The following is a 15783-nucleotide window of genomic DNA, read 5'->3' as shown; positions in this document are numbered from 1 at the left end:
TTTTTTTTTTTTTTTTTGGTAAGCACCATATAAGTAATGTACAAGTAAGCCAAAAGGTTTAAAACTTATATCCCAGTCTACCACTCACAGTTAACCACTGTTACCATTTTGATTTATATTTTCTTAGTTTTTTTACTATGCAGATATTACACATAAAAATGTAAATGTACTAGTGCTTTATAGCATGTACTTTTCATTTAAAATGTAATAAATACAACTGAAATGATTAAGTCACAGGACTACCATTTCTTTTATGCATCATTTTTGCTCTTTGTTAAACCAGCCCCTAATCCAGGTTCTTTCTATATTTTGCCTATAACTAAACAAAAATTTGGGGGCGCCTGGATGGCTCAGTTGGTTGAACGTCTCACTTCGGCTCAGGTCATGATCTTGCGGTTCATGGATTCAAGCCCCGCATCGGGTTCTGTGCTGAGAGCTCAGAGCCTGGAGCCTGTTTCAGATTCTGTGTCTCCCTCTTTCTCTGCCCCTTCCCTGCTCACGCTCTGTCTCTCTGTCTCCAGAATAAATAAACATTAAAAAACTTAAAAAAAAAATTGTTTTGTTCTGTTTGCAACCATAAGTTGAAAGGGTAAATGCTGTTATTAAAATAATAGTTTTTAATCCGTTTTAAACAAAAGAAATTGAAAGTAGTTGTAAATTGCATTTTACTTTTTCTTATTAAGGTTTTAATAGAAAAGGATTGGATCTCTTTTGGACATAAGTTTTCAGAGAGGTGAGTCATACTTTTTACACTTATATATTTTGTAAAATTAATAAAGCTATTTTAGAGTGCCAGAATATTTCTGTTCTTCATGAGCTCACATGTCCAGAGGCAGGTGAGAGTGCTGTTTTTTGTATGAAAACTGATTTAATTTTTTTCTGTTACTTCTTTCAATTCTCATACCTTTGTTAATTTTTATGGCAATTCATTACCTTCCTTCTGTCTGGATTGTGGTACTTAGAAGATAACATACCCTTTAAAGTTGTGGTTGAAAAACTCAGGTTTAAATTGCTTTAATAAAAAAAAAAATATACTTTTTTAATACCAATATCACAAAGTTTTTGGTTCGTGTGTTTGTGTGTGTGTTTAAATTTAATAATACCTGAACACTTGTCTTCTCTCAGAGGCATTTTCAAAAGCTTGTACTTTCTGGGGGGTTAGGTGTGGCCATTTGGATGGTGACCCAAAGGAAGTCTCACCGGTGTTTACTCAGTTCTTGGAATGTGTGTGGCATTTGACCGAACAGTTTCCACAAGCCTTTGAATTCAATGAAGCGTTTCTCCTTCAGATCCATGAACATATTCATTCATGCCAATTTGGAAACTTCCTTGGAAATTGTCAGAAGGAAAGAGAAGAACTCAAGTAAGATGGTTTGCTTCAAATGGACTGGTTTTTTTCCCTACTTAGCTGAGGTCTAACCTAGATCACGGTTGAACATAATAAAATACCTTGACAGTTTGTAATAGAACTGAATTTTATTGTCTGTATTTCTGAAGCTAAGTACTTTCTGAAGATCCCTCACATCCTCAGGTTAATAGTAAAAACACATTTAAAAAATTTGTTTTGAAACGTGGCATGCACATGGGAAAGTACATATAGCTTAAGTGCGAAGCTCAGCACATCTCAAACTCATCCATCCATGTAACCAGCACCTAGAACAAGAAGTATTGCCAACACCCTGGAAACCCCCTTCATGTTCCTTTCTAGTCTGAATATATATTTAGAACAGAAAAGCCTTACACTATTTCATTTCCTACAAAGTATTGATCACTAAGTTTTAAGGTTTGGTAAAGGATTTTACAATTGTTGGTTTTAAGGTAATTTGAGGCTTTATATTTCTTGCATTTCTTTTTCTTTAATAATTTTATTTGGGGGGGCGGGGGTGGGGCGGCGCACCTGGATGGCTCAGTTGGTTAAGCATCTGACTTCAGCTCAGGTCATGATCTCATGGTTTGTGAGTTCGAGCCCCACATCGGGCTCTGTGCTGACAGCTCCGAGCCTGGAGCCTGCTTCGGATTCTGTGTCTCCCTTTCTCTGCCCCTCTCTCGCTCACGCTCTGTCTTTCTCAAAAATAAACATTAAAAAAAAATAATTTTTTAAAAATTCTTTTGAAAGTTTATTTAGAGAGAGAAAAGGAGAGAGCACGTAGTTGCTCACAGGGGAGGGGCAGAGAGAGAGAGAGAGAGAGATAAAGAGAGAGAGAGAATCCCAAGCAGGCTCCCTGCTGTCATCACAGAGCCCAACGTGGACTCTGTCCCACGAACCGTGAGATCATGACCTGAGCCAAAATTAAGAGTTGGACGCTCAGCTGACGAGCCACCCTGTGCCACAGTTCTCACATTTCTAAGCAGACAATTGTTTGGGGAAAATATGTTAGCCATAGTGTGTCTGTCCCTGAATTGGGTCTCCTATCTGTTCTTTCCTAACCAGTCTTTGGGAGTAGGGGTTTCTGGCTAGATTTTGATACAAAGGAGATGTGGGATAAGGCCGTGAGAAGTTCTTACATTTTTTTTAGGTTGAGTTTCTGCGCTTAGGTTTCTTACAAGCCAGTAAAGAGCAGTTATAGATTCTTGCGTATCCAAGAACTAGAGAAGCTAAGTCCGATAGTAATTTGAAGGCAGCCACACACTCTCACTCTCAACCAACTCAAAAGCAGAACTGAGAGCACGTGGAAGATTCTAAAGATGTGTGAAAGGAATTGCAACTGAAATCAAGTATGACAGAGATGAACAAATCAAAGACCATTAAGACTTTAGCTCCATGCTATGGTAATTCACAGTTTATCATAATTTGGAGCAGATGATGCTGAGTACAGAGCTATTTTAGGAAACACTGTCCTCAGTTAGTGCCAAACATCCTGTCATAAAGGAAGATGGTCGTAAAAGCATGTATTTCCTCTTAGTCTTTCTCTAAGAACTTACCCATCTTAGGGATCATAGAAAAATGAGCAAACTCTCCCCTTTTCCCTCTACTCCTATCTATTTTATGTTCATTTCGTAAATGTACTATCTAAACCATTCTACTCTTTATCCACTTACTTCACCTAACGTATTCTTAAAATTGCAATATAATTGGTGTGTTTTTACTGTTGAATAACGACTTGATTTTTCCCAATTCCCTTTTATTGTACTCATTCCCACTTAAATTTGTCCCTGCTCTGCAATTACTTGTACTACGGCCCCTATGGAGGGTTAAAAGAATGAGGCAAAGAGTGATACAAGTATCTTACTCTGTATACATGTGTATGGTGATTTGAGATAGGTGTCACAGAGACCACATTTACGAAGTTGTGGGAGTTGAAAGGAATCTCTTAACATGTATGGTTGTGAGAGAAATGGTAGACCTGTGTTATGTTCAAAGAGACATGGTTTTATTTCATGATTATGAGTGAAAAGGGAGAATACAGAATGCAGAGACAAGGTGAGGTTAGACTGTGAATAGAAGGAAAAATTAAAACTGAAATCTACTTGGGAAGGAATTGCCTGATCTATAAAAAATGATTATTAGCATCTGTGAGAAAGCTCTTTGTTTTTCTCATTACACCAAGGTTAAAGGAGAAGACTTACTCCCTGTGGCCTTTTCTCCTGGATGACCAGAAGAAGTACTTAAATCCTCTCTACACTTCCAAATCTCCAAAATTTACAGTTTTGGAGCCAAATACAGTATCTTTCAATTTTAAGTAAGTTGGCATCATGGAGGTATTTATACTTGTTTTTTTTTTCAAACACAATTTATTGAGCTGTTGTTTTTTGGTTTTGTCCTAAAGGTTTTGGAGAAACATGTACCACCAATTTGACCGAACATTGCATCCTAGACAGTCTGTGTTTAATATAATTACGAATATGAATGAGCAAAATAAGCAGTTAGAGAAAGATATTAAAGACTTAGAATCTGTAAGTATTCTGAAGTGTCTTAATATAATACATTTGGAATATTAAGTTAGTTTATTTCCTTATGTTGGAAGTGTAAATTGGTATGTAGAAACCTCTTAAGTTTGAATTGCTTTCCCTGAATTTTAATGTTGAAATACTAATATTGTACAGCTGATGTACAATATCCGATGACCCTTGAACAACATGGGTTTGAAATACACAGGTCCACTTATAAGTGGATTTTTTTTTGTTACAAATACAGCACAGTACTGTAAATATACTTTCTCTTCCTTATGCCTTTCGAAATAACATTTTCTTTTCTCTAGCTTACTTTATTGTGAGAAAATAGTATATAATACATTGTAACATACAAAATATGTATCAGTTGACTGTTTATGCTATTGATAAGAATTCCAGTCAATGGTAGGCTATTAGTAGTTATGTTTTGGGGGAGTCGGAAGTTACATGTGGGTTTTTGATTGCAGGGAGGTTTGGTTCCTTCAACCCCTGTGTTGTTCAGGGGTCATCAGAAAAGTAGAGATATGAACGCAATAAATATTGGAGTATCTTTCACGCTTTTTGAGATTTTAATATTTATCATACCTCAGCACTTTTTTTTTTTTTTTTAAGAAATGAAATAGGATATATTTGAAGATCCTGTATACTTATGCTCAGCCCATCCCCACATGATTTGGGCGGAATTTAGCGTTAATTATTCCTGTGCATATTTTTATACTTCTGTCTTTTTATCCAGAATTTATAAGACTGTTTTATATGATTTAAAATATTATTTTTAATATTTACTAAAAAATACAAAAGAATATATTTTCTAATAAGGTATAAAAGCAACAGGCAACATGATTGCACATGTACCCTTCACCCGGCTTGAGGAGCTGCACGTTTTAAAAGTATATAAAGGTTGTTATATCATCATACTTCATTTTACTCGACATTGTTTTGAAATTTATCCATGTTGATACATGTAGCTTTAATTCATTTTATTATTAACTACTGTATAATATTCTCTTATATGCATATATCAGTCTCTCCATTCAGCTACTGCAGAACATTTCATTTGTTTTCAGTTTTGGATTTCCATGATCACAAATGAAGTTGAATAACTTTTCATATATATGCCGGCCACTTGGTTTTCCCTTTTCTGTGAATGGCCTGTTCCAACCTCCACTCATTTTTCTGTTGGCATATTTGCCTTTTCCTTATTGATCCGTAAGGGTTCTTTATATATCAGACGCTAATTCTCTGTTTCATATCTATCTATCTATCTATCTATCTATCTAGATAGATGGTATCACAAGTGGCATCATTTAGTCCATTTTTGTCTTTTCCATTTTATTTATGATATGTTTTGTGTACAAATTGATGACTCTTTATGTTTTATGCCTTCTTTTGTATCTTGTTTAAGAAGTCCCTCTCGGGGCGCCTGGGTGGCTCAGTTGGTTGAGCAGCCGACCTCGGCTCAGGTCATGATCTCACAGTTCGTGGGTTTGAGCCCCATGTCGGGCTCTGTGCTGACCAGCTTGGAGCCTGGAGCTTCTTCAGATTCTGTGTCTCCTCTCTCTGCCCCTCCCCACTTGTGCTCTGTCTCTCTGTGTCTCTCAAAAAATAAATAAATGTAAAAAAAAAATTAAAAAAAAAAAAAAAAAGAAGTCCCTCTCCACTCTAAGACTTTCGTATCATCTTTCTGTCAGTCCTCATATAGAAGCAAAAAGGATCAGCGAGTGCCTACTTTAAAAATCGTAGACAGTTGTAACTCAGACTGTCGTGTCTGCCAATCAGGCAGGACTGTTCCTTAGTCATCTGTCAGAATGGGAGGTAACTAATAACCGCTTGAGGAAGCAGTAGGAGGATGTGTAAAAAGTGAGGCAAGCCCAAGACGTAGGTGACACAAGCAGATTGGCTGGAGAGCGGTCCAAGGATTTGGAGAGCGTGATACTTTGCCAAAGAATACTTCTAAAATCTTGTGTTCTGTTTCTTTTTGTTTTTTTTTTGTTTTTTTGTTTTGTTTTGTTTTGTTTTAATCTTGTGTTCTAAAGCTGGTTGTGTTTACCTAACAAACCATTATAGGGAAACCATGTAAGAAAGTTCTTTAGGCAATAAAACCTTTATATAAGTAAGTGTGTGTTTATTATACAGTTGTGATTCAGGGTGAAGGTCTCATACACATGTGTTTCATTATAAAATGTTTACTTTTTTTTATACTTTCTAGGTAACGTATATCCTTCTCAAATATGAAGGCTTAGGATCTTTTGCAGTCAAGTGTAATAACCATTTTTCACTGTAAAAGTTGTATAAACAGTCAGGATTCTCAATGATGTCTTACTCTTCTGCAGTAGATTTTATTAATTTTTTGAGGTTTAACTTTGTATTGTTCATAAAGAGAACATTTGCAAAAGCTTGGTTTCTTCTTTCATCTAACCTATACTGAACGTGTAGTATGTGCAGTTAGTAATTTTTTTCAAATTTGGATTTGTTCTAGAAAATTAAACAATGTAAAAATAAGCCAACAGATGGAATTCTCACCAAGGAATTGATACATTCAGTTCATCCTGAGTCACCTACCCTCAAAACTTCCTTGTGTTTCAAGGAGCAAACTCTGTTACCTGTGAATCATGCTCTTCGAACTATAGAGGGCAGCAACCCAGCAGATAATCGTTACAGTGAATACGCTGAGGAGTTTTCCAAATCGGAACCCGGTGTGGTCAGCTTAGAGTATGGTGTGGCAAGAATGACTTGTTAGATGCATAGAGTGTTTTCTGGACTGACTGTAGTGCAAGAATGGATCGTGAGAATGGTCTTTGCGCATGACCAAAAGGAATTTGTCTGATAATGATTTTGGAGTCGAGTAGTTGAAGAAAGGGTAATAACTGCTGTTGTGAGAGAAGTAAGTCCATTTAATTGCATTTCCGGCAAGGAATGACTTTCAGTTCTTTAAGAAACGAGTGGAATGGGCGGATCTACTCAGAACACAACTTGTACTGTATACTAGTGAATTGACACTTCTGTATGATTTGTATGTTAATTACAGCCAAACATGAATAACTTTCCTTAACTCTAATTTAATTGACCAAGTTCTCCCTTACTTAATAATTGACATGGCATGGACTTAACAATTACGTAACCATGAGTATTTACATATTTTGCCTATTAGTGATGTTTAATGTTGAAGTGCCATGAAAAATACTTCTGAGAAAGCCTTAAAAATCTCAACTTATTCTTTACTCTTAGGTTTTGTAGCCGAGAGCAAGGTTTTTTTGTTTTTTTCTTTTGGTCAGCCTTGTTTTATCTGTAAAGAATTGCACTCTCATTACTGCAGGGGTTGCATGCTACAATACTCCTGTATAAACAGATGTACAAGTCCACTGTTAAGTTCATGGTTGGCTGGTCCCACTTCCATATTCAAGATTAATGAAACTGAAGGTTTAATTCTGATTCCAGTTTGTGCAGTGCTACACTTGATGACATTACTTACAACTTAGATTACCGATTTCTTGAATATGTGTAAACATATTTGACTGTCTTTTATGTATGGATTACTGCATTCTTTTGATGCTCTGTGGTTGGCTTTATTCCTTTTTTTAACTGTGTAACTTTAACAAGCTAAGGCTCTAAAACTGTTCTTAGAGACAGTGAAGAGTATATAGATATGTACGGTTTTATCTTTCAATGAGTTGCTCTTCCTAAAACAAACTTTGTTTCCTTAAAATTTTGGGATTAAAAAAGGGAAGTTAGTACAGGTAGTTTAGATTTTGCTTGGTTGCATGAATTTTAAAGCAGCCATTTCTATGTGGAACATTTTTATCTTATCCGTTAACATAGGGGAAGAAAAGGAAAATTAAGGATAGCCTAGTACAAAGTTAGCAAAACAACTTAAATGCTAGGAGGTTTCTGTTTGCCTTGTTATGTTAATTGTTTCTGTGTGCTAGTAACATATCTTTAAATGAAAAAAAAATCACATGCATTTGACGGTCTTCACTCAGCTGGCTTTAAAACTGAAGGTTTAAGTACACGGCTGGCAAGAGATGTGATTCAGGGAGAGTAGGAAACCTGCGTAAGATCCCTAATGCTTCTCTTTACTATGCTTCTATCTATTTTGTTAGTTTTGAGCATAAACAAGTATCTTTTTCACATGGGAAAAAAAGCTTTATTGTATGGGAACTTACCTAATCCTGTTTATTTTTCCAATGCTTTTGTGTAATGCGTTATGTAAGAAGAAAAATACTCCTTTTTAAACAGTGACAGAAATGCACTATAAAATATAGTTTGTGATTTAGCCAAGCCTATTTCCATACTTAATTAAGCACTGGGACAGGAACCTTAATCTTTGTGACCACAAAGGGAAGCTTTTGTGCCTTGTTGCTTGGTTCCAGTTAACTGATTGTGGTTTTAGAATCTTCCATGGCAGACTTCTCATATTCACGCGTTTTTGGTTTATCTTCAACTTCAGGCATATATATGTGTATTTATGTGCTCACACAGGGACTGAGAAATCAGTTAACATCTGAAGTGACCTACAGCGTATGTGTTGGCAAAAAGCAGATTGTGTATGTGTCTTATAAAATTGAATTTATGTTCAGTGTGTTTGGGAATGTATAGCATGTAAATTATTACATACGTTATTTAAAGGTAATTAAATGTTCATATTTTACTTTGAATGTTTTTCTTCTGTAAAAAAAAACACAAAAAACAAATGGCATCAAGTTGTGGTGGTTCTTTCTTTCCTCAGTTCATTTTCCCAAAGGTTGATGTTGATAAATAATAACTTACATAAAGATAATTACCAAAATATTTAAAATAGGCACAGTGGGCTAAAAGGCTCAGCAGATGTCGTTGAGTCACTTAATTTTGGTGGAAGGCAGTGTCCAGTAAGAGTATACATTTGGTGAAATGTCTTGCCAAAGGCAGATCTGGAGGTAAATGTGAGGAGGAAAGTGACTTGCAGGAAGGAGTTTATATGGGGGTGTTTTGAACAGGTTAGCCAAGCCAGAGTAGCTCAGGGAATCCTGACTTAAAAAGATGGAAGGAAGTCTTTTTTTTTTTTTTTTTTGTATTCTCTTTATTTAGTGGAGTAGCAGGGCAGGGTGGGTAGTATCAGGAACCCCCCGCCTCCTTTTTGAAAGACTATTTTTTAAAGAGAAGTTTAGGTTCCCAGCAAAATTGAGAGGAAGGTCCGGAAATTTCTCACGTACCCCACCAGAGTGGCGCATTTGTTACAACTGATAAACCTAAACTGATAACGTCATTATCACTCAAAGTCCACGGTTTACCTTAGGGTTTGTTTAGTCTTGGTGTCCTATATTCCGTGGGCTTTGGGCAAATGTATGATGACCTTTATAGTATCATACAGAGTATCTTCACTGCCCCCAAATCCTCCGTGCTCTGCCTATTCATCTCTCCCTACCCACCCACCCCTGGCAACCACTGATCTTTTTCCCGTCTCTATAGCTTTACCACTTGCATAGCGTCGCATAGTAGGTATCATACGGTACGCAGCCTTCAGATTGGCTTCTTCCACTTAATAAATGCACTTCAGGTTCCTCTCGGTTTTTTCATGTCTTGATCGCTCACTCACCGAATAATATTCCGTGTCTGGATATACCACGATTGATTCATTCACCTATTGTAGGGCACCTGGGTGGCTTCCAAGTTACGGCAGTTTTTAATAAAGTTGCCTGTAAACATCTGTTGTGCGGCTTTTTGTGTGGACAGAAGTTTTCAACGCCTTTGGCTAAATGCCAAGGAGTGTAATTACTGGGTTGTGTGGGACGAGCCTGTTTAATTTTGTAAGAAAGTGCCAAAACGTCTCCCAAAGTGGGGGAGCCGGTGGCATTCCTACCAGCGGTGGATGAGACTTCCTGTTGTTCCGCACCCTCACCAGTGTTCACCGTTGTCGGTGTTCTGCGTTTCGGCCATTTGAATGGCCTTTTTTGACCTCTTTTTTTTTTTTTCTAGGTCCGCTTTAGAGTACTGAAAATTCATTCAGTTGGCATTCTAAGTTGGATGAAATTCTGATCATTTACAAAACTATATAAGGAGAAGTTGCAGGCTTTTATCGGTGATGTCGATCCATTTTCATTGGCCATGTTTTGGCTATTCTGTTGGCTTTTCCGTGCAGTAGTACAACTCACATTAACATGTTTTGGTGGGTTAAAACGTAGAACCTGTTTTTACAAGTACAGAACTATACGCTTTAGAAGGCTGTATCTAGAAAAAGCCTGTAAACTAAGATGACTGACTATCTCAAGAAAAGGATATATACTATTGTACTTATCAGAAAATAAAACACTAATTTCTGCCACTTTTCTAAATGGTATTAGTGCTAATCTAATTATTTCCAAGCAAGTAAAATACCCCTTTGCACAGCAACTCTTGTCAAAGAGTGGAATGTGTAACCAAAAGCAACCTTCAGAAGCATTTGCACTTAACAATATTTGTGGAGCTTCTGTTGCAAAATGGTAGGAGAATCACATTCTGAATCGCCTACCCCGATCAGTAAGCATCTCTCCTGTTCTTAAAGGAAACGCAGAATTACTTTCCCATGAAGAGCAGTAATTTGGGACGCATCGTACTTAAGAAACATTGCTGCACAAGATGGGTGAGAAAGAAACCTTTATTTTAGGTCACCGAGAGTTTGGGCTCTGTTACTAGCATAACCTAGTTCATCCTGAATGAGGAAACCATTAGCACACCTAAGAAGTTAATAAGCCTCTGATTTCATCTAGATTCCAGCCCCTCATGGTCTCCTAAGGGCCTTTTACTTATTTTTGCACTCCTATCTACAGTTAAGGTTCATGCATTGCATTTGCTCGTACCTCTCTAGGCTCTGACGTTGAACAGTCCCCTCACCCTTTGCACTGACATCTTGAACCAGACCAACTGTAGGGCATCTTACGACTTCCTGTACCTCCTTACTCAGGAGGATATAATAATCAGCCTGTTCCACTGTTTTGATGATAAATTCGATCACTTGATTGATCTCTCCTTCTAAAGGTACATTTGCCTCCCCCCCCCGCCCCACCCCGGCTTCACACTTAGCCAATTCTCTGCCAGGTGATTTTTGTTTAAATGTTTATTCATTTTTGAGAGACTGAACATGAGTGGGGGAGGGGCAGACAGAGGGAGACACAGAATCCGAAGCAGGCCCCAGGCTCCAAGCTGTCAGCACAGAGTCTGATGCGGGGCTTGAGCTCACGAACCGCGAGAGCATGACCTGAGCTGAAGTCGGACACGACCGACTGAGCCACCCAGGCGCCCCATCTGCCAGGTGGTATTTTGACATCAAAATGAATATCCCTTTCCCTAACAACTTATCCATTTGATAATATTTCCTGAATCAGTTATTTCATTGGGTGCTCCAAAATGCTGATTTTCTAAATTGTCTTTTCACTTTTATGTTTATTTGATGGTATTCTTTTTTTTTTTTTTTGGGACAGAGAGAGACAGAGCATGAACGGGGGAGGGGTAGAGAGAGAGGGAGACACAGAATCGGAAACAGGCTCCAGGCTCCGAGCCATCAGCCCAGAGCCTGATGCGGGGCTCGAACCCACGGACCGCGAGATCGCGACCTGGCTGAAGTCGGACGCTTAACCGACTGCGCCACCCAGGCGCCCCATGATGGTATTCTTTAAAGAAGTGCTTTCACTCATCAAATGGGAAAATTCTTCTGGAAAAAGGCATGATAAATGCTTAATTCTTTCCCTTTAATCACTAATTTTCAGAGTAAGGAGTTGTAATACCTCCAAAAATTAGTTTTCTCTCTTTTTCTGTAGGGATGTGTATTTTTATAATCAGTTGCAGTAAAGGCTCTTTTTGCACACTGTCTGTGCAGAAGAGCTCCTTCAAGTTCCTTTCATGTCCGTTCATGTACCAAGTAGTTTTGAGCACATTTTTGGATTGTGACACGAGTAGATGTCCCAGGCCCATCTTGTGCTTTCCTGACTCCAGTTTTGGAATTGGCCATGTCTCCAAGGAACCTTTGTTCCTGTTAGTGGGGAATAATATTTGAAACCAAACTCTGGACATCACATGTGCTCATTGCTCCTGGAGCGTCACTGCTTCCAGGCCCTTTTAGTGGACAGAACTAGAAAAATGTATTTCTTTTTTTTTTTTCAACATTTATTTATTTTTGGGACAGAGAGAGACAGAGCATGAACGGGGGAGGGGCAGAGAGAGCGGGAGACACAGAATCGGAAACAGGCTCCAGGCTCCGAGCCATCAGCCCAGAGCCCGACGCGGGGCTCGAACCCACGGACCGCGAGATCGCGACCTGGCTGAAGTCGGACGCTTAACCCACTGCGCCACCCAGGCGCCCCAAAAAATGTATTTCTAAAAATAATAAATTTAGGGGTGCCGGGTGGCTCAGTCAGTTAAGCGTCTCTTATTTCAGCTCAGGTCATGATCTCATGGTTTGAATCCCATGCTGGGCTCTGTGCTGCCACTGCAGAGCCTGTTTGGGATTCTCTCACTATTGTACTCTCTCTCAAAATAAATAAATTAACTAACTAACTAACTAACTAAATAACTTTAAAAAATAATAACTTTAGACAATATTCATTCAAATTATTATTACCACAGGGCTTTCTTTGGTCTATTTCTTTTTTCCTTATACTAAAAATCCTGGTTTCTAATAGCATGTGTATATTGACCTTTTTTTAAAAGTAGGCTCCATATCCTGCAGAGTCCGAAGCAAAGCTTGAAATCACGACCCTGAGGTCAAGACCAGAGCTGAGATCAAGAGTCGGACGCTTAACCAGCTGAGCCACCCAGGCATCTCTTGACATTTTTTGTTTTATTCTACCATATACTACAGTATACAAAATATAGTTTCACAATCGCAATGAGTGTTACTACTAATGATAGAAATACGGAATAAAAGTTAAGATTTCTTTGCAGTTCTCTTTATCCTTGTGTATATCCTACCAAGGACATAAAGAGAATTATATTCAAAAGTCACTTGAAATAATTTCTCTGTTCACATTACAGGCACACCTGAGAGATACTGGGATTTGATTCCAGACCACTACAACAGAGTAAATATCACAATAAAGTGAGTCAAATGAATTTTTTGGTTTCCCGATGCATATGAAAGTTATTCTTACACCATACCATAGTCTATTAAGTATGCAGTAGAATTATGCCTATAAAAATAATGTATATACCTTAATAACACTTTATTGCTAAATAATGCTGACCATCATCTGAGTTTCCAGTGAGTCATAATCACTGATCACAGCTCACCATAAGAAATATAATAATAATGGAAAGTTTGAAACATTGAAAGAACTACCAAAACGCAACACAGAGATAGGAAGTGAACAGATGCTGTTGGAAAAATGGTGCCAATAGACTCATTCGATGTAGGGTTGCCACAAACCTTCAATTTGTAAAAATTAAAAAAAAAATGTGGTTATCTATAAAGTGCAATAAAAAAAGGAACAACTGTACTAATTTCAAATACAACTAAGATATTTTGTTTTCAAATTTAGGATTTGCTAATTTTCTTTTTGGTTTAGTGGATTTTTAAAGAGGTAAAACATAATTCAAAATTCCAATTTCTATAAAAAGGTATATGCAGAAGTCTTGCTTTTATTCCTTTCCCTTCTGCCCTGTTTTTTTCCCACTACTCTTCCATCCCCCCCCACCACAGGCAGCCACTTTTATTCGTTTCTATTACCCTTTCAATATTTTTTTGCAATTAAATGTGCATACATATATGATGCATATTTATTTGCTTTTTTCTTAAACAAAAGATGCTTACTTTATATATTATTCTGTATCTTGCATTTTTTTATATCACTGAATCTTGAGGATTACTTCAGATCATTACAGATGGAGCTTGCTCAGTCCTTGTTCATGGCTACATAGTACTTACTCCATGGTATAGATTTTATTAAACTAGTGAATTCAACTCATTCCTATTTTTTTAAACTTTTTATTATGCAGATGTTCAAAAGTTCAAAAATAAGAGTAGTGTAATGAGCCTTTGTGTATATATCTAGAGTCGATTATTAATGGCAGTTTGCTAATCACATTTGATTGATACTCTGCCATTTTTTGTTGTTGGCATATATCAAAACAGATTTCAGACATACCATTTTACCAAGTAGTTCAAAGTATGTGTGTGGCAGGGCTGGGGGGGGGGGGGTGGTGGCGCTAGCTAGCTAGCTAAGGTGTGGTAAAGATGCTGTAGGTTGATGGATAAGGCATCAATATATTTTTTTCTTTTTCATATATTTAAGGTCATTTGCACTTCTCTGTGAATTGCCTGTTCATGTCTTTTGCCCATTTTTTTCTGAACAAGTTCTGTTTTTTCTTAAGAGTTTTTTGTACTTTAGGGGGACTGACTTTTTCTCTATGATGTAATGTGCAAATATATTCTCCTTGCTTGTCATTTGCTTCTTGCTTTTTGCCATGCAAAAGACTTTTAGATTTTGGAGATAGAATTCTATTCATCTTATATTGCTTCTTGTTTTGAGTTATAGTTAGACTTTCTAATCCTAGGCTATAAAATAATTCACCCATGTTCTTTTAGTATTTATAGCTGGGTTTTTTTGTTTGTTTGTTTGTTCTTCATTTGACTCTCTGGTTCCTTTGGAGTTTGTTCTGGATATAAAAAGAAATATGGACTCAAATTTATCTTTTCCCAAATGGTTATCTGGTTATTTTAGTCATTTGTTAGTAAATTCATCTTCTTATCAGTGATTTGAGACATCATGTTTATGTACTTTTGGATTCTCTTCCTTAGCACTGGTGTGTCTATTCATGTACCAAAATTGTACAACTGTATTTATCAAAGCTATATGGTAGAACTGTGCCTTGGCACTTTTCTTTCTCAGAGTTTTCTTTACTATTATTTTTATTATTAATTTTGAGGCCATCCCAAGTATTCAGAAGAGTTGAAAGTACAGAAGAAACATTTTTCCTGAACCCCTTTGAAAGTAAGATGCCGACATGTTGCCCTTACTCCTTTAGACACTTTAAGTGTATTTTCCCCACAAACTAAGGCATTTCCATATAACCATAATGCAGCCATCAAAACCAGAAAATTAACATAACCACTCTATAATTCTCAGACCCCATTTAAATTTTCCAACTGTCCCCCAAATTACCTTTATTTAAAAAGACAATCCAGGGGCACCTGGGTGGCTCAGTCGGTTGAGAGTCTGACTTCAGCTCAGGTCATGATCTTTTGGTTCATGGTTCGAGCCCCATGCCAGTTCTGTGCTGATGGCTCGGAGCCTGGAGCCTGCTTCAAATTCTCGTCTCCCTGTCTCTCTCTGCCCCTCCCCCTGCTTGTGCTCTGTCTCTAGCTCTCTCAAAAATAAATAAATAAACATTTTAAAAGAATGATTAAAAAAATAAAAATAAAATAAAAAGACAATCCAGTTGTTGAATCCACATGTTGAATTTGATTCTCCAGTCTCTTCAGCTTCTTCAATCAGGAAAGTTTCTCAGTGTTTTCTTGAATTTCATGATGAGTACAGACCAGTTATTTTGTACTATCAGGTGAAATCAGTTTATTCTGCTACTGGTGGTGTTAATTATGAACGCTTAAAGTGGTATGTTCCAGGTTTCTTCAAAGTAAAGTCACTCTTTTTGTCTTTAAAATTAATAACATTAGTATTTTGTGGAAAGTCCTTTGAGCCTATGTAAATGATCTTTTTTATTATCAAATAAATGTTCAGTTTATTTCATTTATTTATATTAACATGGACTCATCTTTGGTGTTAACTTTGCCATAATTTATAACTTTATTGTGTGTACATTTACTTCAACTTTCTATGTTTACTTTATCTGTTTACTATGTGGTCTTTTTCATTTAAAAATATTTTTAAACCTTTCTTTTAGTAATTACATATTTGGACTTAGGTTCGAGTGGTCGCCTCTTTAGTG

General features: G+C 37.1%; 1 protein-coding gene across 10 annotated transcripts in view; it reads left to right on the top strand.

The window, feature by feature from the left end:
- MTMR6 (myotubularin related protein 6) overlaps nucleotides 1–15783 on the top strand; it is a 67903-nt gene that overhangs the window by 29814 nt on the left and 22306 nt on the right. For 6 of the 10 annotated variants that reach the window (XR_006961811.1, XR_006961810.1, XM_047077892.1 and 3 more), the window contains exons 10-14: nucleotides 684–733; nucleotides 1163–1363; nucleotides 3549–3680; nucleotides 3768–3894; nucleotides 12874–12937. Coding sequence is in view for 8 of the 10 variants with exons in the window: in XM_047077892.1 (XP_046933848.1) it covers nucleotides 684–733; nucleotides 1163–1363; nucleotides 3549–3680; nucleotides 3768–3894; nucleotides 12874–12900 (537 nt within the window). In the remaining 2 variants the exon portion in view is untranslated. Of the gene's footprint in view, nucleotides 1–683; nucleotides 734–1162; nucleotides 1364–3548; nucleotides 3681–3767; nucleotides 3895–6370; nucleotides 8588–12873; nucleotides 12938–15783 lie in introns of those variants that run through there. The other 4 variants (XM_047077875.1, XM_047077866.1, XM_047077936.1 and 1 more) reach the window with 1 other exon arrangement.

The sequence above is a fragment of the Lynx rufus genome, unplaced genomic scaffold, assembly GCF_022079265.1.
Source record: "Lynx rufus isolate CCGP_SWC_20201006 ecotype Redwood Valley unplaced genomic scaffold, mLynRuf1.p SCAF_1, whole genome shotgun sequence".
Taxonomy (NCBI): domain Eukaryota; kingdom Metazoa; phylum Chordata; class Mammalia; order Carnivora; family Felidae; genus Lynx; species Lynx rufus.
Note: the sequence above shows the minus strand (reverse complement) of the source record. Positions and strands in the feature narration are given on the sequence as shown.